This window comes from Pieris rapae, chromosome 3 (genome assembly GCF_905147795.1).
Source record: "Pieris rapae chromosome 3, ilPieRapa1.1, whole genome shotgun sequence".
Lineage (NCBI taxonomy): Eukaryota > Metazoa > Arthropoda > Insecta > Lepidoptera > Pieridae > Pieris > Pieris rapae.
Window position 1 is genome coordinate 1,625,997 of NC_059511.1, and position 26,105 is coordinate 1,652,101.

Below are 26,105 nucleotides of genomic sequence, written 5' to 3' on the forward strand. Positions count from 1 at the left end.
TTCTTAGTAACAATTAATAATAAAAAAATAATTAATATAGTCTAGACTATTACTTAAACCTAGTTTTGAAATAACACCTTCCTCACAGCCGTACGCAGTCTGTTATAGGTTCGATCCCGGGCTGTGTACCAATAGAGTTTCTGTCTATGTCATTCAACATTCTCTCGAACGGTGAACAAAAACATCGTGAGGAAACCGACTTCAGATCTTTCGTATTACATTGACAAATGATCATGAAACAAATGCAGAAATCCCACGACTAAAAAAGGGTTGTAGCGCCGCTGATTTGTTTTACATCTAAACAATGGTGGAACGAGTAATTTTCGTTGAATTTGGGTATTTAATTCTTATTTATTTCTTAACACTTACATTACAATATAAAAATTGAACATAATTAAATGAAAAGGAGGGCAACTGGCGGCCTTATCGCTTTCGAGTGATTTCTTCTCGCAATTACTCTTATTTTCGCTTTTCATATCAATGATGAATTCGTAATGGTAGGAAGAAAATGAAGAAAGAGGAAGAAGCCGAGGTCGATCGCCTACCCGTTGGTCTCACCAATAAAGACAATTACGGGTTTCAACATCCCAGACAAGACAAGCTGAGGATAAACTGGTGTGGAGGCATCAAGTCGACAGTATAAATTACGGCTTTTCAAGACAGTCACGGCTTTCAGTAGCGATGACTATGAATTATAATTATATAATAAGTATATAATAAGTGGCAGATTTTGCCTTCTAAAAAAACAATCTTGTTTTTTTACTGACACTCACATTGCCAGAAGGCTCACCAGAGCGTTGCCGGCCTTTTTAATTGGCCCGCTCTTCTCTTTAAGGACCCTAAGACGAATTGGTTTGGAAATACTTCAGTGGGCAGCTGATTGCACATAGTGGTGGTGCGTGGCAAAAACTGCCTTAAAAACGCTCAGCTGTGGAACGACGGACATCGACGTGATGCAGGTGGTATTTTGTATTATCAATGTTTGATAAAACTACAGGTAAACAACTCTTCAAAACACTCTCCGTCTTTAATGCGGTAGAAGAGGCAGAGTGATCAAGGGTCATCTGTTATCTCTACGCAACGCCGAGGGATCAAGGAGCTTGGAAACGGATTGGATGTAGTCGACAACAGTCGTCGTCGTAAAACAAATCAAGACCTTTAAAAGATTTCACTATTATTTAACAGCAACTTAAGGTAGGCGGTATTAATAGTTATAATCGTAATAAAATAAAATGAAAAATAAATGGCTCTATAAAAACGAACCTTTCACATCCAAGCGCAAAATATCCATTTGTTTTTATTTATTTTTTATGACTTAATTCATATGGAAATTAAGTTATAAATTAACACGAAATCTCCTTGTTTGGGCGTTCCATTATAACACGATAACAGTAATGGAAACGACCATATTTATTATAAGAAAAAATAAGTAAATTAAAATCTTATATTATTTTGTTTGTCTTGGTATTACTTTGTCACAGAATAAACAAAAACCCACATTTGTGTCAGTGTATATTACACTAATAGACACAAATCTGGGTGAATGAAGGACCTTATCTAATATCGATATCTTCCAGGTAATACATTAAAAAATACAACAGAACTTTATAGATAGGTTTGCCGGAGACAGTATTTTAATATTTATTTTTATAGATTAATGAAAGACCATTAACAAAGACCACTTGGTATCACCAACCATATAAACGTACAAAGCTTACGAATGTGTAGCCAGCATATCATACTATTATTTTAAACGTAGCTTACGTTTTTTTTAATTATACTTAAAATAAATTAATATTGCAAACATTGCATTAACTGGTCATACATCACCTTGCTTTTTTTAATTTACGAAGTTCCGACCAACCATATTTTTTGAGATTTAATAATCATAAATCACTAATATATTAGATGCGGCATACCTATTATTTTAAATCTGATTACAATGATCTCGAGGGCATTAATAAATTAATAGTTACCATATAAATCATTGGAGGTGGTAATTGAAAACGTCTACTAATAGCCAATTAATTAGGATTAAACGTGAGTGGACCAGCCCGCATAAGTTAACCAGATAAGTGACATATAATTAATGATATATTTTTGCTTATTTAATTACCTTGCGCATATGGTAATTATATGAATATCTTTATAAATGTTTTCTGTTTAAATATATTACAGACAAAATCTGTTATAAATAGAATAAAAAAATAAAATACGTTTATTTTGGAACATAAGATCATCATGGTATCACTTATTCCACGTCATTAAATTCGAGACTATTGGCATCCCTACTCATCGGCAAAGAGGGCAGAGGTTGTTAATAGTGTTGTAAGTGTTGGCGGAGAGAAAAAGCCGGCGTAAAAAACTCTCGGTACTCTTTTCAAAAAAAAAGCAAATCATCAAACAATTCTACAATATTTAAAACAAATATGTATAGGAAATTAATTAGTATCTATATTAGTTTTTTACTAATCTTATCGTAAATAAGAAATACTTACCAAAATCAAGAAGAATAACTTCATAGTTGTGATCATATTTATCCAATTATTGAATCCAGAAACTAATAAAACATCGCGGTTTACACAGAACACGACACAGAATGTTATAACAGTTTATTCTGACTGCCTCGTTTGAGATGCCAAGTCAAAATACGTTTGTAGTACTCAAAGGCTGGATAACTTCATACCTAAGTCGTAGCGCGGATTATGACATTAACATTAATTCGTCGTAATTCAATCCCTTTGATTTGCATAATGCAATTAGGTGTATATCAGGATTATGAACTATTTACGTACTATTTCTGAACTACCTAGCTTTTGTCTATTTATTGGTAAATTTCGTAAACAATTACGAGTAGCTATTTTAGGTATTCTCGGTATTTAGATATCTGGACTTTTTGGTGACATCACTACCAATTATAAAATAAAGTCGCTTTCTCTGTCCCTAAGTCCCTTTGTATGCTTAAATCTTTGAAACTACGCAACGGATTTTGATGCGGTTTTTTAATAGATAGAGTGATTCAAGGTTTATATGTATAATAACATCCATTAAATAGTGGAGAAGTACTATTATTTTTGTGGTTTCTAATGTGATGTCGTAAATAATTACATTTTTTCCGCTTACATTGCAAACGCAGGCTGAACCCTACGAGTTTTATCAAAATAATGAACTAAGTATTGTACACATTGAAAAGGTCTACAGAAAAGTCCGTGATGGTATATGTCTATGTCTTATGGATAACCCACATTTTTATATACAACGTTCACAGATTTGCTGTAGTGTATTTAGTATCAGCATTGCACCCGTGCGAAGCCGGGGCGGGTCGCTTGTAATGACTAAAACGCTCACACAGAGTGACTCATTAAATTGATGAAAATGAATTGTAACAAATATATGATATTTTAAGTTCCGTCTTTCGTAAGTTTACTATCTTTAGAAACAGTTGGCTGTGGATGTAATTATTAACTGTTGCAAAGATTATTGTGTTCGAAATTCAAATATGAAAACGAGTTATGAACAGGAGTAAAGCACAGAGGTCTCAGCGAAAAGGTTTTATTAAAAGATCGTAGGAAACCGAGTCGATAGTAACTTTAAGGTTATTTAAATGTTTATAAACCATTATTGCGTGCTAAATACTTTTATAGTTCAAGCGCATCACAAAAGTATTATGCAGATTCTCCCAAGCTCATAAAGCAATCGATGGCTGGACGCCAAAATTTCGACAGCTGTGCTATGATTTAACGACGCCAACTTAGTGATGCTCATGCGCGATTTGTAATAACTTGATATTCTGTCATGCTAATGCTTCATTCTACTAAGTCTTCAGCGGCATATTTTATCCAAAAAACACAAATAAGTGGTTTAAGCTGTTTATTATTAAATTTAAGTTTTCCTTCAAGAGAGAGTACCAATTAATTATTTAAAGGCTTGTGAGCCTTCTGGAAATGTAATAAAAATAATGTATTTAAAAAAAATAACATTATGTTTTAATCGAATTTTTACATAATATCCTATTTTTATTCCAGTTTTAAGTAATTTACACAACGTGTTTGTTGTGTAAATTACTTAAAACTGCAAAAAATAATGTTCTATTTAAATGTCTAGTACTCGCGAAAAGAAAACTAACGTATACTTAATATCCTTTTATAGTTTTAGTTTTCCTTAATTCGGTATATTCATTTATTAACACTCCAAATACTGCTATACTATATAAATAGCTATACATTGATATAATGTAAAAACTGCAAACTCCTCTGTACAGCGCGTTCTAGATTTCGGATCAATTGAATGTTGTGTAAGCGTAACAGTTCCAAATCGCATCACTAAGCTAACCAAATCCATAACAAGACTGTAATCCCAAATGCTCTATTATTCGGATTATGATTGAAACATACGCCCACTAGATCGCGACTATTTATCACGCGCAATGCTTGGCAATTTATTTGAGTTATTAATAAACACTATCTGACACTATTGTTGTGAATTTGGTCGTTAGTGGTTAAGTTTATCTTCAAAACCATCCTTTAAAGTTCTCTGATTTGTGTATGTGTTTCGTTATTTGTAATTTTATTTTTGTCTAAGGCAAGTAGGTCTAGTGACGAAGCACCACGTTGTGTTATATCTGCAAGCGAGAACATGGCTGGGAATCACGTGTTGGGTGCAAGAAATTGCAACCCTCCAGTAAAGACTTCTAAAGCGATGTCAATGTAATGGAAGATGGTTGCTGCAGCAGCCAATCACTTGGTAGAATGCTTACGCGACCCCAAGTTACCCCAACAGTGACGTGATTGGTGGGAGGGGTTTAGTGAGTAGGGCTTTTAGAGCGAGTCACATACTCTGTGCGGAAATGCATTCCCCTCAATAAAAAAAGCAGGTCTCACGATGTTTACCTTCCTTTCAGAAAATATCATATAATCTTGTACTAAATTTATTTTTAAGCGGTGATATGTGATGGATGTTCGGGTGGAGACAGCTTCGTTTTAGATCCAGTAAGCTTAATGCTAGGCACAGAGTGCTAATTGAATGAATTTTTTACAAAACTAAATTCATACTTTCTTACTTATCTTAAAAAGAAATCGATCAAAAAACAGATACCCAAGAATATATACATATATATATATATATATCTACATATAAGAATATATACATATATATATATATCCGCTATATATATATATATATATATAGCGGATCCGACAGACGTTGTCCTGTCTACACGTCTTTAATTTCAAAATGTCAATTTTTAATAAGCCATTTTGATGAAAATCATTATTCAAATGTTATGACAATATCTAACGATCCAGCACATGGTCACACACGATATAACACAATGATAACAAAACTTTTTTTAAATTTCGGGACAGACTAAAATTAAAATTCGAATATTATTTAAAATTTGACACTGCGATGGTAGCGCCGTCTGTCGGATCCAATGCAAAACATTCCAAAATCAACAACAACTAATAAATTGAAAATTAATTAAAAAAACATTGTCCAGCGGACAAAATTGTGAATCTAAACCATTCCCAGATCCCCTTGAACACACACAAAAAATTTCGTCTAAATCGGTCCAGTCGTTTAGGAGGAGTTCAGTCACATACACACGCACACAAGAAATATATATATATTAAGATATATGTATATATATACGCACGCCTCTGTCCCGCGGTAGGCAAGATTCTTGCCTACCCGCAAGAATTCCACGAATTTCAACTTGCTACAGTCCTGAGTCCTGACATAACTCTCTCGCTTCATAACAGATGATAAAACAAATTTAAAATCCAACAACGTAAAGTTGAAAAACAACCAATGTACTCTTTATCTATTTACAAACATATAAAAAATGTCTATATATTGTCCTGTCATGTCCATAGAGTTATCTTTTCCTAATAGGTAATAATAATATCTTATCTAGTGCGGTTACAACAGCAATAAATAATGGTCGTATATCAATTTAAACTAAGCGACTGTTTAACCCTAATTTGGTCACGTGCCACCGTCAAATATTTCAATAGTTTTTTTATTAAAATATTCTTGCCCCAATTGTAAATTTAATATGTTGCGTGGGTTTTTTAATGAAACTCATATTTTAAATACGAAGTTATATGAGAAAATGTATGCAGCGTTATGTTGGATTGTATGAGTAATATTTTGGAAATATAAAAAAATTATTTAATTGCGCGTAACTAGAGGGCGCTATCCCAAGCTTAAACATAGAAGACGTGTGCCTCAAGACAATTAATTTAATTTCTAAATAACAAACGTTTATTTACATAAAGACATCAAAAATGAAGACATACTCAAAAGAATGTATGATTTTTATGACTATAAATGTTAAAGGTGACATATAAATTATGCAGTAGGGACGATTAATACACACGCAGGACCCCATAGTCGTAAATCATGTTCAAAATGCAGTGTACTTCTTATTTATCTGTAATGTAAGTGTCATGAGAGTGAATGAGGGACACAAAAATAGTTTAAAATTTGTCCCGAACTTCGATTTTAGTGACATTTTTAACGCAGTTCTAGATACCCAAAACAATTTAACGTGTTGTTTGGTGTATATTTAAACATATCATACTAAAATAACATCTTCAAGTCAATTTAAATCAAATCAAATCCTTAAAAGCACTTTGAAACTCAAAATTACACGTAAAAATACATTTTTAAAAATTGCTCTAGTTCCAACGGATAGTTTTATATGGAGAAGAATGGACAAGAAACACCATACTTATTATTTTAAAATAAATATACATATACGTTTATATCTAATTAAGACATACTTTTTAAATTCTTATAAATATAATAATATTATGCATTATTACTAAATCCATTAAAGATAAATTAATTTGCTCAGTATTATTATATTTATAAGAATGTAAATAGTATGTATTATATATATAGTATTGAATGAGAATCTTTTTAATTCAAAAATGTATTTATACATGTAGCATATATGTATTAAGTTAAAGTAAGTATACTGTTATAGTATATTAATTTTTATGTTTAAAAAAATCATCTACATTTACAATCTGCGTCTGAATATATTCAATATTTTAATTTGCTTTTATTAATTGTTTTATGTAACAGGAGGCAAACGGGCAGGAGGCTCATCTTACATTAAGTAATACCGCTGCCCATGGACACTCACATTGCCAGAAGCCTAGCGTTGGTGCTATTTTAAGAATTGGTACGCTCTTTTATTAAAGTGTCCAAAGTAGAATTGCTTACTGATACTTCAGTGGGCAGCTGATTCCAGAACGTAGTGGTGGCCCCCAAAAACTGCCTCAAAAAACGCTCAGTTGTGGAACGATGGTTTTGTATTCTGCCACAACGTCTGATTAAAACCCATACTCCATACAGTAGATGCAGTTTATTTTTGTAATCTGATAAGAAAGATGACTTTACATATCATGACTATTTATGTCTAAATTAGTCACCGTAACAAAACTTATTAAAAACACTAATTAAACGGTCCAAAAAGTTCTAGGAATTAATAAAGACTTGACGAAAAATTAACACGCATTAAAGCATGACTGTCGAAAATAAATTGCAGCAATTGCTAAGCGTCTATTTTAGATTTGGTACCATTACTGGTTGCACCCTAATGACCCTCAAGACGAATTATACTCGGGGTCACCACTTCAAGGTGGTAAAAAACAAATAATGTAATCCCAGAACAAAACTGTATTTACGTGACCGTCTTGATTTGAACGGGACTGTCCCTTTTTCCAATTACGAGTTCCGGTGTCTCCGAATTAAGTGTGGGACTCAAAATTGTTCCATTTTTAAAAACCGCGCGAAAATTTGAGTTGTATTGTATAAAAAGAACGTGCCAACAGTTTATTTCTTGTTTGAAAGCGTTACGAAATTAAAACAATTTTGTTCTTTTGATAAATATAACTAAACATTTTATAATTCGTAACTCTTAAGACCACTTTTTCTAAATAATAAAAATTTTTTTTTCATTGACGATTGATTATTTAAATTAAACAAAAGTCCCGTTTTGAGTCAAAGAATGGTCACTTTATGCATACTGTATCCATTCCGCGAATACAATCCCGAAGCAGGCGCTGTATTGCCGAAAGGAAGGCGGAATCGAAACGTACGGATGAGGCAAAGAGAGCCAGAAAGACTTGGAGTGAGGTGAAATACGAAGCTTAAGACGGAACGCGATAGAGAGTCCCTAAGAACTCTGCCCCATCCAGGGGTCTGCGGCATCAATTCAAGGCAATAATAAAACTGTTTTTAAATTTAAATAGCTACCCAAAACTCGAATGAAATTCTCGTAAATCTTGATAACATACAAATTATTCATTATAATTGTTTTATTACTCTGTGGATGGTACTGCAGAATCTATACAAAATAATTAGCTAAAATGTTGCAGCTAATGTTTCCTGGACCACAAATGACTTGCAAAAGCTTTAATAAGCACGAAAAGTGGTGTTACATTACAATCATCATAATGTTAACAAAAAACATTCAAGGCACATGATAAAATATAATTATGTGGTTTAAGTTTTAATTTTGTTTGTTTATTACTGTTATTTTTATCTTTTTAGTTTAAGTTATTATTTATGTTATATATGTGGTCGTTTCTTTAATTCCTTTTTATATATTATTGCTTAAGATTATGTAATTGGTGTGTATGTATGTGTGTTAATTTGTGATGTAATTCTTCAATAGTATCTGTAATTCTTGTATTTTTTAGGCATACACATTGTTTTAGAACGTATATATAAATAAATATAATAATCTAAACATTTTTGATGCGTTTTAAATAGTTTAACAGAGTGTAGTTTTAATTCTAAATAAATTAACTGAATTTTTCCTAATCCATAGTGTCATATTTCTTTTTCTTTTAATGTCCTTTTTACAAATATTCCATTCAAAGTTGGTAATTATGGTACGTTCTCGAAATCGAAATAAAATCTTAATTTATATTAAAAAACCTAATGTTATATATTATTGTATATGTTATTGTTTATGTTTTACCAAATTAGAGAAATAAAAGTAATTTTAGTTATTAGGGCAATAAATCCCTAAACCTTTCCTAACATTGTAGTCGAGAATCGGACTCTAGCATGCGTTTTATGCTAACAGCATTAAATAATTCTAATTTCTATATCATTCCAGCCAGAAATCACATGTGTGAACCACCGGTAACATTAAACACGTACTATTTGTAAATAGGAAGCGATGTTAAATGCGCTTCTAATTACAATGACACATGAACGACTTTCATCAATTTATTAACAACACTAACTGGCGTCGTGTCTTAATTGCAGATCTCTATAGATATCGCGAGTCTGAAAAGTTTACTATGTTTGATGATTTTCACACATTGAAGAACATATCAATATCTACAAAAATTACAAATAAATTTCGACCCATGTGAAGCCGGGACGGGCTGCTAGTAATCTATAATTTTGTAAATATGTTCTATAATTTTTTCGTGTCTCTTTAAAACAAAACTACAGAAATAATAAAAAAAATACAATATATGCAACCTCTTTTGCAGGAAACATGGCATCATATGGAATCATTTATTTAAATAATTCCATATTTCAATATATAGTCTTAAATCCAAATTTGAATTTCGAACACAATCCTAACATTGTACGTATATTTAAAAGAATTACCCAAATCGTGACAGTTGACACATACTATTTTGTGGAAAAAATTCATAAAGTAATTTGTTTCGAATGCAATTAATTAATTAGAATTAACATAAAACACGCTACTGTTTGAAAGACACATTTACAATAGATAAAAATTAATACATTTAATCGCCAGTGTCTGTGACAAAAAAAATCTTAAAAATATAATGAGTTTTGGTTGAATTTTGACCACGTCTGTTATATTACACAGTTGTATTGTTATTTTAAAACTACGATACTTGTCAAATTAACATCAGATCGTCATAGTTACGTCACTTTACACATTGAGGCAATAATTGTTAGTTTTTTAACGGAAATTAGATTTCCCGACACTGATTTATTACCGGGAATATTATTTACACTTTATCTGTGAATATTTTAAGATTTTCGATATTATGATAGCTATTCCACGAATAGATACATTAATTATATATCTTTAATAACGTTATTTTTAAATATCTTAAAATCCTTAACACGATAACTAAATACGACTTAAAAGTATCGAGAAGTAGAAATATATATTTTTAATTTAACGCAATTACTACACTTATCACAAATTTACACAAATACGTATTTTTAATTGTATCGTACAATTGCTTTTCGTATTAGAAAACGCGCTGTAGGCCCGCGCGACCGTACACTACTGAATTTGTCTATGCGTCTTGCCAAGCGCATATATATGAAAAATCTCGCATTGTGCAGCTAGACCAAATATACTAAATCGTCTATGAAATATATGAACCTTGGAATGGAACTGTGGAATACATAGAATGAATTTATTAATTCATCAGTGAACCTTTCTTGGTGTGCATCAGATATCTGTTTCATGATCATTTCATGAGATCAGCCTCCTGTGCCTGACACACTCTATCGTTTTTTTGGGTCAAAGACAAGTCGGTTTCCTTATATTGTTTGGCGTCGTAGATCGAGCGAATTCGAATGCGCACATAGAAAGAAAGTACATTTGTGCACAGGTGGGTATCGAATCTACGACCACAAGTATGAGAGTTGCACGCTGAAGCCACTAGGCCAACACTGCTCCCTATCTTTTTCTCATATTTTATCCTACATCATACACATACCACATATTTTTGTACAATATTTTACAAGTGATTTTCTCGGTGATGAAAACGATAGGAAAGTAACGGTTAATCCAAAATCTTCTTTTTTGTTGAGCAAGACTTTGAAATAAAATTAAGATTTTAATAATGAGTAAAATCTATATCCTTTAATCGTGTTACGTCTATTACAAAATTAGGTCTTTTGAAAATGCCATATCAAATCCAAATTACGTAAAAATATCTATCTATTAATATTTGAGCTGCATAATTTTATTATTACATACTTTTCTCTTTATCTATTTTCAATATTATTTTTTAGCTATAACAGTTAAGAACATAGTATATACTTTTTAATGTACTTTAGACGTAAGCTTACACATAAATTGCATATTAAACCATAAACTTTTGAACCAACCAACATCCCGTCTTTAAACTTGTCGGCAAAAGGAAAAATCACAGTTTAATTACCTTAGATACAATCTTTAATGTTTAAAAATCACAGTACCTTAAGGAAACCAGTACTATTAGGAAAATAGTTGCATATGTAACTGAACTGTCATGACATTTACGTACATATTATTCTTTGCTTATGTGTTTGGCAGTTCAATAAATTTTTTCCTTTATAGCATCAACTCAGTTTGCAAACCGCGTATTAGGGTTGCAATGAAAAAACTGTCTGATCATAAAACGCTGCATTATTTTAGTGTGTTACTCATTAATTATGTATAGAACATCGCTATCGTAAGAACCGCTCTTATGGTAAATAAAGACTTTTTGTGTTATATTCTAGACCTGTTTTTTTTTTATAGAACAGGGGGCAAACGGGCAGGAGGCTCACCTGATGTTAAGTGATACCGCCGCCCATGGACACTCAATGCCAGAGGGCTCGCGAGTGAATTGAAACACTTACTATACAGCTGGATCGATGTTGATAATTTTTTTGTGTGTGTGAAAGTTGAAGCAAGAGTGGTTTATATTTACAATTATGTGACTTTTTGTTGATTTGGTAAATTTATTTATCTAATAATACATTACTTTTTCGTTACATCAATGTTTTTGTACATTTCTTAGTTTTGGTATATTATCTATCTGAAATGTGTATTGAAATAAATCGCCGTTTCTTATATAAGATGTGAACAGGACAACATATGTCGTTTCCGCAAGTTATGATTATATTTTTTTAATTCCAGACATATGTATAAATCCGACATACATTAATAAAGGAAAAAGAAAATAATCAAAAGGTGATTTATACAAAAAAAATGTATCAAAAATCACAATAAAATGCCGGCAACGCACTCGCGAGCTCTCTGGCATTGAGAATATCCTTGGCGGCGGTATCACTTAACATCATTTTTTTAAGTTTTACAAAAAAACATATTTGTCGATAACATGGGTTCATAATTAATAATGAAAAATATTTTGATATATTAATAGTATATTAAACTAAACAAATTATTAAACGGCTTATCATATATAGTTTCTTATATACATATTGCTTTATTTATTTTATATTTTTTAATTTATTAGATTTTTGTTACTAAACGTTTTTTTTAAAGTGGCAACCCTAGGAAGTGCATTTTCTTGTAATCGTGAAGAATATAATGATGCAATCAGGTGTATTTTGTACACTGCAATTACTATGGAATTATGTATTTTGTTTAGGCGTACTTCGAGGAATTATTCTTGAATGAAATTGTATATATTACGCGAGCAACATCAAAAATTATCATAATTTATAAATGGTTACTTTTGTAATTATATCATCACGGCAGCGTCAGATTTAGAGGTCTGAAGGCTTCAGCACGATAAATGACTGTGGGTCTACAGTGGCCAAAATTATTTTCCAATTAAAAAGAACAATTTTTATTAGTTCTTCAATCAATAATTTACTGTTTATTAATTGAATAAATTAAGTACATTATTTTAGTATTTAACAAACATAAAAAATATATGAAAAGAAAAGTTGAATACTAATCGGAACCTAAAACCTTTTTTGCATACCGTGTAAATCAACACCCTGAAGTTAGCTATAGTCAACTTTTAGTTCTTTTTGAAGTTGTTCTTATTTCGCCCTTCGTCACAAAAAAGACACTCTGAAGTTATTACGGTAAATATTTGAAAGTAATAATTAACAATGAATCCTTCAGAAACTATTTATTTTAACCATTGTGTTGATTCCATTCAATTCAATATCATGTTACGTAAAGACTCCACGATTTCCACTCTAGTCTGTGCTTCAATTAGTACTACAAACTTGGGTTTTAGGCAAATGAATATTTGATGAACAAATTTAATATAGCTTCCGGCATTGTAGGCAACTATAGTATTTCTAACATGATTTGTATACTTCCGTATAAACCATACAATACAAGAATTAATTCACAATCACACATTCATGAAGGAACTTTGACTAAGAAGATCCTGAATCAGATACAGAAATCTGAGGCTCAGACCTCAGATTTATTATTGACCTAAGATTATTTATTGGTTTTTTTCTTTTTTTATAGAACAGGGGGCAAACGGGCGGGAGGCTCACCTGATGTTAATATGCTATGTGGCGAATATATAGTCCTCGGTATCAACCTCCTTTACAGACATTTGTAAGAATAATATTTGACGGCTGGGTAAAGCTTAACACAATTAGTACTCTTTTCTCGGCTACGAGAGGAACGGGGTCAAAGTAGTGCTGCCGCCCACTAGGATCCGTGCGGGCGTCCTGTTAATTTTTTAAACAATTGCCATCTTTAGGACTCGAATTCGAGTATTCGACACCCAATGTGCTATCCAGTTTTTTATAAAAATAATAATATGCATTCATATATATTTAAAAAAATATATATTTACTTAATCAAAAACGTTTCTTTTTCTATTACTTTGTATCCCATTCAATGTGTTAATATAACTTTTGTACATGAATAAAATTATTAAATCATAATCACTACAACTTTCCACACAAGAGTTAGCAAATGAACGTTTTTGTGGATGATGTCATTAAATTTAATTCTAATTACGGCATGATTAATTACAACAAAAACGTATGATCTTGTTAACTACTAAGCCTCAATTTATTAAAGGCTGTTGATTTATTATTACCAAAGTGTCATGATGAAGGATAAACCATCCCAGCGTGATATGAGAAAAAAGTCAGTAACATGAAAAGAAACTTGAGTTGCTTGTATCCGCAATCCACTTTTGTCCATCTGAGATAGACACCTTAATCCAAATACCTATTGATAAAAGTGTGCTAATAAGCAATCGACGGATTGTAATAGCCATCTGTCGATACAAGCTAACCATGGTAGGTCGGATCAGTGTATGTGGATAGACCTTTGTTTAATAATGTAATAAATAAAAATAATAAAAAATACAGTGGAACTGCCACTGTGCCAATATCCTTCTTTTATCGTAGGATTTTATCACACACTAGTTTTTAAAATAATTAAAAAATTATTTTATATTATATTATTTTTACGGTTTTATTAACTTTATTTGTTTTATATTGATTATCAAATATGAGTGTAAAGAGCGAAGAGATTGCATTCTATCCGTCGCCATGAAAGGATAAGATATATCAGTCCCTTTCTTACTAAGGTGTAAATGCTTACATATCCCTCACCACAAAAATAACAAGGGCACATGTCACTCGACTCACTTCAGTCATTCTGCTATTCAGAGGAGGTTTTCCTACACGAACGCCCCAGAGGCCCTTTAATTGATTTAATTTTGATCGTTTATTCACAAATAAGCCCCAATATCCCACGAATTTATATAATAGCCTTAATAGATCCCGCAGACTCCGAATAATAATGATTATGAATAGATATTGGTGTTTCATTTTACGATCTCTCTATATGGACAAACATTTAAATTGGTCTAAAATATACGCCATTTTGACGCATAAATATTACTCCCAGTTATTGCTGTATCGTTAAATTGATGTGCTAAATGCGTGCAATAACATTATAAGTGACAAATATATTGTCTATATTTTATACTGACTTGTTTCAACGATTTTATGAAGAATTAATTCACATTCACGTTTAAGCTCTCTGTCTGTCACAGCTATCAGGTCAGTTGGTGAGTTCTGCCGTAAATAAAAAGTCCATTTCGTTGGTCCACGCGATCTTGGATTCGGTGTTGCTAATCACCATGAGCTTCTCTAAGTTCTCATTTCCCCCTACGAATTGTGTGACCAAAGTACGGAATCATGCGTTGTCGGCTTATGGTTGATAAACTGGTTTTCATATGGAGATGGGTAAAGCAGCAGCGGCTTTTTAGCAAAATCCACATTTAACGTTACAATGAATTAAATTAAATATTAATTATAATTATAATTTTGAATTAAATTTTATTATTTTGTAGTTGAAATTCTTTTAGCTATAGTTTGAATTTGAGTCAACATTCTAGATGTTTCTATAAACGTAGAATAAGGCAAAGATAAATTTTTTTTATCATACATAAGTACACAGACGTTTTTTTTTCTAGAAAGCATTCTTTCGTGGGCGTATTTAAAACACGGATGCTGTGCCTCACACACGACTTTTTGGGTCTTGGACAAGACGCTTTGGAGCCCTAAAAGGTCGTAGATTCAATGACGAGACTTACTGTGAACAATGATTCTTCTAAGTAAACAATATTATGCCAGAAGCGTGGGCCAGCTAAATCACTCTGCTTACATAATTTCTCTTTACTTTATAGGTCAAGATTACAGAATTGTATTACTAGCGTATTTTATGGTTTATTATTTATAGACTCATAAAATCGCTAAGTCAAAGTCATTGACATACATTTAAGAATAAAACTTTTGGTCACGCCTTACAAATGGGTTTATCGTATTCTATTTAAATATGTATTTATAATTTACTTCAAACGATATTAATAACAACTGTTGAACATTATAATTTCAATCGAATAGTATAAAACAATTTTGTTGCGTAAAATTGTGGTTTATGTGTAATATAAAAATTAAACATAAGTTTTATTTTGCTTTAGTATGGAATGCTTCTTGCATGAACACGTTAGCTTCAAATTTGTACACAGGCGTTTTAGAGATTTAAGTTGGCGTCTGGTAGATAGTTCCGCCAACCACAGAGCTGGTGTTTTCCTCGCTCAACGTATACCTAAGTATCGCATTAGAGCGAGGAAATGCTGCCGGCGTTAAAGGTACACTGCCATAAAGACCTTTTTAAATTCATTTCGTCCACATTCTAATTATTATTATTATTATTACTATGTTGGTTAAATATATTCTAAATTAAAATGTTAGGAATAGTCAATAAGTTACATCAGGAATATTAGAATTTACATAACATTTTACGGCCATTCTGTAAAATTACACACAGTATTTCTAAAATACTCTGCATACATAGTCTAGATTGATCATTAACATAAAATACTGTTAATCACTTTTTCATAATAAAAAACCTCATACTTTTCATAATTTGTTTCTTATCTATTTTTAATTCTTTCTTTTTTTTGTTTCTCTTTGTAAAGAAAAAAACTATTTAATTAGTCGTTGTCGCATTCCAAATTATTCAGAGCTATAGAATCTAATGTCAAAATGGGTGGTGTAACAGAGGGATTAGCGATTCCAACCACGACTGATACGTGTGGCAATTTTCTACTTCACCTAATTAAAAACAGTTGTAGACGTTTGTCTTACGACAAAGTTACGCTTTGTACTAACGATAGATTCTTGCATTCCCCGACATCTAATAGAAATTCAGCGGCTTTCTTCGCATTAAGCCTTCTATTCAAATCGGGCGGTGATTTTTAAAAGATAATAATGCAAATATCGCCACTTTAATTTGAATATACGAACTTAGTGGGAATTGATAAGACTACAGAGACGACGAATTCTCCATACTAAAACACCGACAAGATAAGTTTAGTTTATAACGTGCTTGCCTTTGTAAAAGGGTGCGATGCGTGCCATGAGCTACAATAATGTTTTTATGGAACCTCGGCAGCGCTTCATGGGCTTTAGCCAATATAAACCCAATATAACATGCTGAGTTTTGTCATCGGACGTCAAGGCAGAATAGATTTTCACCCTGACGCCGTTTCAAAACTCTGCGTTAATGCAGTTATTGCCGTGTACCACTATGAGAAACCTGCCCACTGAAGTATTTCCGAACCAATTCGACATCGGTCCTTCATGAAAAGAGCGTACCAATTCTTGAAAAGCTGGCAGTGCACTTGCGAGCCTTCTGGCAATGTGAGTGTCCATGGGCGGCGGTATGACTTAACAGCACGTGAGTAAAAAAAAATCTACACTCCATGTTGTCGTAGATACCAGCAGATACTGTGTCCGCTAAGTCTATGTTTGATAATAATGTTTACTATAATATTTTAAAAGCATCATTAGCAATTTTATAGTTAATCCATAACAGTATTATAATTTTAAATTCAATTTCAATTGGTGTACTTTAATCGTGATCATGGAATTAAAAGCATTTCTTGGCAGACCTACTTGCAAAGCATAGAAAACAGTTTTTAAAGGTATAATAATAACGAATTATAGAAAGACTAGGGCCAAAACTAGCCTCCAGGAGATATTCCCTGGCAGAACTTCTTAGAGTATACTCCATCTTCAAAGGCCGGCATGAACCCACTGAGTGTTCATGGACTGCGATGATTGCCCTCTTTGGAGGAAAAAGCCTACGAGACTCGTTTGAATTCTATAAAAAAACATTACATAATATGACACATAGAACGTGTTCATACCTTCCTTAAAACCTTGTTTAATAGATTTCTATCATGTAATAGAATACCACATAATTATTTACAATATGAGATTATGATTGCCGTGATGGCTCTAGGCGCAATCATTAATCGCTGAGGCGCGATCTATGTTAGGCGCCGGCGCCGTCTTTGTAATTAGACATCTAGATTTACTAACCATGTTCAGGAAACTGATTACCTGCCTTGATTGACTTTTATGACGGTCTATTCGGCCTGTTTTCACAATAAAATCTAGAGGTTGACTAAGGAAACATGTGTATCATACTAAGACAGGTAAAAAATCTTTCGACTCTTTGTTACCATCCAATCCTGGGGTTTTTGGACATAAGTCTGGAAAAACTTATCGTGACTGGCAAAGCTGTACCAGACCATAGTCTAGTTTCCTGGACCGATTTAAAGACTGGAGGAAGTTGTCACTGACTTTTAGAAAGGAAGAGTGCGAATGGTGAAACGTATGTACTTCTATTTACTTAGAAAACTATGTATGATTTATGCAGACAAAGCTATGATGTTACCATGCCCTGCCTCAGGCGATTGCTGGGGTTTTTAGTGGGTATGCACAGTATCGAGTCCAACAAAACATAAGGTATTCGCGCCGCGTAACCCCGAAAAGAATGGTTCAATTCATCACGTCATCACCTGGACGTCCGTCGACTGACCCTTTTTTTGGTAGGTTTTGCCGCGCACCACCACTATGTGAAACCAGCTGCCCGCCAATATATGTATGATCCAGTACGGCTGAGGGTTCAGTAAAAAAGCGTGTTATAATCGCCAATTTCTAAAAAATCCGACAACGCACCTGTTCCTCTCTCATCATCAGCTGAGCGTTGTGCCCCTAGTTAGGCCAATATTAATAAATAACATTATGTATATGATTACGAAAAATACACATAGTTCAATTGTCTTTATGGTACAAAGAAGCGAATATAAAATTTAAACTATCATAATAAATGAAAACTGTATTCCTTCTTGAAATAGGAGGAGTTGAACCATGCTGTAATTACACGTATAGAACAGAGAAACATCATATAAGTGTTTTGAGGTCATGTATTTAGTATTAATTATAGACATACCATATCGATTAAAATGCCTAATTTACGTTGTCAATTAATAATGTATAACCTCAATATTGTACTGAAATTAAATGTATTTTAGTTTTTTTTTATAGTGACCATTAAATTCATTTTGACACGTGGAGCAGTTTTTAGTATTGGTTTGATGTTAAGATAGCCAATACTACATACATTATTTGTACTTTAATTAAAAATGTTGAATTTTTAAAAAAATCAGTGCCAATTTTTTTAGGCCTAAATCTGTATAATTTCTCTTAACTGGTCAATGGGGAATATCGACTTGGGGTCCTTCAAGAAAATAACGTAACAGTTCTTAAAATACCGGCAACGTACTCGCGAACCTTCACTATATTATCTGGTATCACTTATAACATCAGATGAGCTTCCTGCCCCTTTGACCTTTCTATAAAAAAGGGCCAGTCGTATTTCTAGGTCCGTTAAATTGTGTAATACACAGTTATAATTGTGTACAGTGTATAGGCCAGTAGGCGATACAATTCTGTAATATTTCTTTAATCTTGTTGGAATATTAGGTTACACAAACAAATACATTATAGTCAAATTAAATGTGTAATATATTTAAACGTTAAATCTATTTCAATAATAGAACTCGTAAAGACTCGAGACAAGCATTACCGAATAAGACCGCACAAAGAAGCCGACTAAAAGCCCGCGATTTTGTAAATAGCAGCGGAATTCTCACCTTTGAATAATGCCCAATTACCATAATGCCGTTAATATCATCGAATTGACAGGCGTTTATAAATAAAAGCAATATTTTAATGCCTAATATGGCGTGAGTTCATAGGTGGCGCCATATCAAATTTACGATGTTTAGATTCATAAGTCAAATCACTTTCGCCCTAACAAAGATGTTACAAAATGTATATATTTTTAAGGATAAGTAAAAGAAGTTTATTTCTACTAGGATACTGAGAACATTCGATATAGACGATTTGACGATTTTTAAATTATAGTTATCTTTTTAGTCTAAAGTTTTATGTACGTTAAGTACGTATAATGTACGGTACGTCATTAACGAGTTAAAACAGTGTTCCGCAAACGTTATCCGCTCTAGGTACATCTAGGGAAACTAAAATTTTAGGAGGTATACGACAAATTAAAAATCAGTTTAAAGTAATAATATTCAACATTTATTATATTAATCAAGAAACCTTTAAATCGCATAAAAGGTATTTAATTTGAATCATGTTTAATGGTCTTAATTTCGAGTAATAGTTGACAGCTGCTGACATCTCTTTGTCGAATGTCCCTTGGGATCATATAAGTGAGCAAATACATCGTCCAGATATGCAAGCACTCAATGCAAGCAAGCAATGGAGCCACCATAGAATTAGTGAAGATTATAAAAACCTTATTACCAATGACCACGTTTTGCAAAATAGTGTGTTACAGTTAGGTTAGTCGCAATTCTTAACGAAAATTTTCGTTAGCTCCTATGTACGCATTAAAATAAAGGACTTAGGATCCTTCAAGAAGAAGCGTACCTATTTTTAAAAGGCCAACAACGCACTCGGGAGCCCTCTTAACATCAAGTAAGCATCGTGACAGTTTGCCCCCCCCCCTCGTTTTTTAAAAAAATCACATATTTTAAAAACTTCTCAATTATTAGATATTTCAATTTAATGTTATGTATATATCTATAAAGATAGGGAACTTATCGTTCAGTTCAGATATTAATGCCGGTTCTAAAAGCTTAGCATAACCATTTCAAGGTTTACGATTGAACCGAACATGCCGCGCCGTGACGAAAATAACATTATAACAATCATGTACTAGACAATAAGAAATATTAAGTAATTTATTACCATTTGGCCATTATTGGACAGAACACAACAATATTTTGTATAAATAACAGTTTGTCATAGTCACAGTATTTCATCTGGAATTTAAAGTTTTTAGAACTGATTTTAATAGACTAGGGTTCATGCGACGTTAAGCGCCGTGATGGGCACTAAACGCCAGAGGGCGTGTTGCTGGCCTTTTAAGAATTGGTACAGATACCGGAAAACATCTTGAACAAATCTCCTTGCCAAAGAAACGATTATTATTTTTTTTGTACGGGGGGGGGGGGGGCGTGGAAGAGTGCCGTGTCGATCGCGTGATTGGTAAATATGGGGTAATATACGCAAACTTTCCCCCACTCGGAAATATTTTATAAAATAATAATAACTGGTAAATCCCTGCGCCAATTGCAACGAATTAAGTTTTATTGAGATACCAATAGGCCTATGTATGCAATATGTGTATGCGTATTGCAACCAAAAAGAAGAAAAATCATCATGAATGGCTAAACGTGGTGGGTATCCTCCTAAAGTACATTTCGCCATCGCAATATATTTCATTCTTCTTGCATCCAACTTCAAACCCAATTGTTTCCAGGTCCTCCACCAACGCAGCTTCGGTGTTCCCGGTTTTCTGTTCCCACTGTTGAGTTAGGAATCAGGCAATAGTGGAGACTATTCCACATTCTGTCAAAAACATGAACCGTTTTGAACCATGAAAAGATTTGTGATGGATATGCGTAATAACCTAATATTTTGAAATGAAAACCTCGCGTAACTAGTATAACTTCTATTAAACTATTAAATCAAATTATCGTTTTGTGCTCAAAGAACAGACGAATTCGTTCAAGGTACACTTTACAGCATTCAATAAACGTATTAAGAGCGTACATAAATTCGTATTAACTGAGTAATAAATCTGAGAGTCGATCAAACGATGCAACTAGCCCTGATTTATAAACCCTATATTAGGGTTACTGGTTTAATGTAATATAATTGCTTTGACATCATACTACAGATATGTGGTTATACATGTGATCTTCTGAATCTTCTGTGAACCCTAAGATTTGGAAAAGCCGGCGCTATAAATATGTATAAAATAGTAATGTAAAGAGCAATCATATTTCTTGATTAGGTGTGAAAGGGTAAAATAAGGAGACAGTACTCTTATGAAATAGAAATTGTTATCTTGACTTCAATGTTCTTTTTGTTCTTGGTTACTATTAGAAGTAAAACAGTACCAGTTCTAATACAAATATCGACCCCAAAAGGTGTTAAATTATACATACCTAAAGTCTTAGTAAAGTGTTGAAAAAAAACCAAATTATTTGCAATCCAACGGATTGATTTTAAAGTTGAGTATCAAAGATCAATATGTGATATGCGACGTAGTAAATGAAATCTTAAAAGCATTTATATATTAATACCATTTACGTTATCTGTTTTATTATGAAGAAATCATATAAATCATTTTACTCCCGACACACGGTTACTTTGGCTTAGAAATTCAATGATTTAATGCCTAGAATTATTGTGACAGTAATTATTTCGAACACTTGAATTCTTCCAGATTAAATATGTGCAAGTGCAGATCTGTTGTCTCTGTCTACCCCTTCGTCTGCCTTTCTTCTGCTTTAATACGAACTCAATTAATGTATATGTTAATTTATACATGTATATTAACCTTATTACATGTGCATGTTATTCATAAGGTTTCTATGGAGATATACCAGTAGACCAGTAGACCAGTAGACCAAGTGGTTGGGACAGGTTCAGCGGTAACAGGTATAGGAGATAACCCAGTAGACAGGCTGCGTTTGTGAGATGGAGTTGTCAAGGACCCCGAAAAGATAGAGGTTCAAAGTTGGATGCGGGAAACACGAATTAGATTGCGATAGCGACACATAGTTGAGGAGGCTAATGATGATAATTAAGAATTGTTTGCTACATAAAAAATAAATCAGTGGCTACCACCTATATAGGTCTAGGCCTCAGATTTCTGTATCTGTTTCATGATCGTTTGTTTACCTGAAAGGCATGTAGGTGGTTAGCCTTCTGTACCTGACGCATGCCGTCGTCTAAGACAAGCCGGTTTCCTCACGGTGTTTTTCTTTGCCAATCGAGCGAATGTTAATAGAAAGAAAGTCCGTTGGTGCCGGGGTTCGAACCTACGACCTCAAAGATGAGAGTCTAGTCTAGTCTAGAGGGCCTAGGCCAACACTACTCAATACAACATAACTTGCTTTCTACATAGATTTTTATTAATTGTATATTGTACTATCTAGTAAAGATATAATAACTATGTGGGGAATAAACACCAAAAAAATGCTCCGATAGCTTTTTCTAAAGTAATCATATTGGATACAATAATTTTCAATTTATTAAAATATATTCAATTCAAATATTCAATAAAGATTCAATTGAAATATATATTTTATTTTAAGAATATTCTTGTTTCATGTTAGCAATGAATCCACAGTTGACAGTATTTAACCCTGTCTGTAGACATGCCTTAACTAATTTATTAGTTACCTTGTGCCTTATTTAAATATTCTAGGAACATGTTAACAGGCTCCAATGGTCACGTCAATTTCTTATGAAGTCTATATATAATAAGCGTTTCCAACAATTATTATTACGAAGTTTTGCTGTCAAATTATTATTGCTACATTCATATACAGTCTACCTAGAACTACTAACTGCTGACACGGCTCATGTGATACGCAAAGATACACAAAAACTCGTTCACCTCAAAAAAAAATCGCATGAAACATAAGATACCACAACCAACGAGCATGTTTGGTGAATGTCTTAAAGGTGGTAGAATCGAGAGAGGTGTGTCATGATTTTAGCAACTAGATCGTAGGTCCCTCACAAATTTTATTAAATCATTTGTTTTTAAACTGTGTGAAACTTTTATTACATCGTCTCAAACATTTTGGTCTGTGTGGCGCATGACGCGTGACGGTCGGCCTCGGAGTAGGGATTAAGTGAAAGGCGCTCGTCAGCCAAGGCCAATATGGCGACGCACATAGGTCGCAGCAGCTGTCCGTGTAGACGCTATTTTAATATGTGTATATAAACTAAATAATTTTTAAGTATTATGTATATCGTACTCTCTAAGACACAGAATTAAATAAAAATATTAGTTGGAGAATTATTCTACTTTTATTAGTCCCATTATCATTCCAATTTTCCAAGTATAAATTTAAGATTGATAAAGCGATTTTATACCCTTAATGGAATATTATTCAAATTTTTTTAGTTATATGTCTATAATGTGAAAAAAAGTTTCACTTTTACCGTGGTTGCATAAAACCATACAACATTTTTTTTATTAATTAGTAACGTTATTTCTAAAATATAATTTTGCACTTACTTTACATGTTCCCTGGACGCATATCGCTCTGTACCCCTGCAATGTGCAAGGAGTCCCATCAGCTACGAGAGATAATGATGCATAGAAATGATGACCCAAAGGACGGCAGTTCAGCATACAGGGCGCGTCACCTTTAAACATATATTTGGTCCGTTAATTATATATTAGCATATACAAATATACTAATACTACCACTATGTGGAACCAGCTGCACATAGAAGTATTTCACAACCATTTCGACTCAGGGTCCTTCGAGAAAAGAACGCACCAATTCTTAAAAGGCCGGCAACGCACTCACGAGCCGTTTGGCATTGAGTATGTTCATAGGCGATAGATATTTCTGAATCAATTTGAGTTTAGGTCCTTCAAGAAAAGATGGTACGAATTATTAAAGGGCCGGCAACGCACTTTTGTTATATAACACACCTAAATTGCTAAAGGACTTGTACTTACAAGTCCTTGCGAACTTGCGTTGCCTGCCTTTACAATTTATTTTTGTATAAACACAAAGCATTATTATATTATTATACTCTTATCAAATATATATCGTTTAAAAAAAAGTTATTTAGCTAGGTATGTTTCCATGCATTAAAATAAGTACTATTACAAAGTGTGGCTCATAAAATTAATAAATCAGTGGCACTACAACCTCTTTAGGTCTGGGACTCAGATTTATATATCGATATATAATAATTATTTGTCTATCGAATAGGAAAGTAGGTGATCAGCCTCCTGTGCCTGACACACGCCGTCCACCTTTTAGGTCTAAGGCAGCCGGTTTCCTCACCACGATTTCCTTTATAGATTTGAGCGAATTTTAAATGCGCACATACAATAAGTCCATATGTTTACAGCCGGGGATCGAACCTACGACATCAGGGATGAAAGTCGCACACTGAAGTTACTAAGCCAACACTAAAAACTCCAAAGTTCTTTGTGTTTTGCGACGTTACAAATTCATTACAAAACATGCTTAACAAATTCTTAAAGACTAGATTATATCTTCAATTAATTAAGTTTGCACACTAATTCAAATGTTAACGATGAAGATATAATTGAAATCACATTACACCAACCATTACTTTGCATCTAAACTATAACTGATAACTTGGATGTTGCATTAATTTCATATAGAAGATAAATTAACCTTTAATTTCTAACTTATTAACCATTTAGGTTAACATAAATCTTTTTTTTTTATAGAACAGGGGGCAAAGGGGCAGGAGGCTCGCCTGATGTTAAGTGATACCGCCGCCCATGGACACTCTCGATGCTAGAGGGAAGTTCTTAATTTCTATATTTACTACATTACAATTAGTGAATACGAGAAAATACATTCGTTTGGCGTAATAAAACTATCTAACAAATAGTGCAAAAGCGTAAATGTTTTTTTTTAATGTCGGATATCTAGAAATCCGAGAAACTGTTTTGTAAAAACACAACTGATTTTTCTAAAAGTCCTTTACTCGCATAATCCATTTAGTCCGCGTCCTGCGAATAGGGGACAAATCTTTGTTTTTAATTTATTTTATTATTATTTATTACTCAAGATGCTTAACCACTATCGAACATGGTGTAATGGTTGCAGCTCCTTACAAACCTTGTGTAAAAAACTTGGCGATTAAAAAGAGTGGCGGAGAGTTTATTGCCAGTTCTTCTCTTCCGTATACGCCCTTGATTTCAGAACTGGCAGCAAATGTTAAATTAGAAGCATTAAATGTATATTTTCTTTTTTGATTTATACAAAAGTTTTAAATCTTTTTATTACCTACAACTATGCATTTGACTCTTTTCGATAGGACTTTTAGTTGTGCCGGAATTCGAGAAAAAACGTTTTTTATCCTTCCTCCCTCACCCCCATTTCCTTCCCGATCTTAGATCGCCCGTAATTTATTTTTCCTTTCATTTTTATAATATTCCCCTCCTTTTTTTCATTTTTTGGTTTTAAAAATTAAATAAGAACTAATTCTTAAAAGGCCGGCAACGCACTTTTTTAACCACGTTTTTAAACACGTTTTTTTTAAAGCCGTAAATATTGCTTTTTTTTTAAATTATAAGAGCCCGGTATCACATAACATCAGATGAGCCTCCTGCCCGTTTGTCTGCTTTACCACTCAAGAAAAGTAATGTAATATAATTACGCTCCTCAATTGGTTTTAAGTTATATATTCAGTACTTAAAATATTTAAACTTACCATCAATATAAGGCACCCATGTATAATATCTCCCTCGAAACGGTCTTCTGTCGTATGTGGAACATTGTTCAGCACGAGAATCTCGACTTCCATCGCGACATGCCTAAAGATATTTTGTAATATTAGCAAGTTTCGGTAACATTTTGATACACGGAAAACCATATACCAAAGGGTGTTCATGG

General features: G+C 33.0%; 1 protein-coding gene across 1 annotated transcript in view; it reads right to left on the bottom strand.

Annotated features, from left to right (window-relative positions):
• The window catches only part of LOC110991546 (thrombospondin type-1 domain-containing protein 4), a 70,520-nt gene that overhangs the window by 11,646 nt on the left and 32,769 nt on the right, over window positions 1-26,105 (bottom strand). The window contains exons 6-7 of the mRNA XM_022256921.2: window positions 25,924-26,026; window positions 23,729-23,859 (exon numbers count right to left, since the gene is read on the bottom strand). Of these exons, the coding sequence (XP_022112613.2) occupies window positions 23,729-23,859; window positions 25,924-26,026 (234 nt within the window). The remainder of the gene's footprint in view (window positions 1-23,728; window positions 23,860-25,923; window positions 26,027-26,105) is intronic.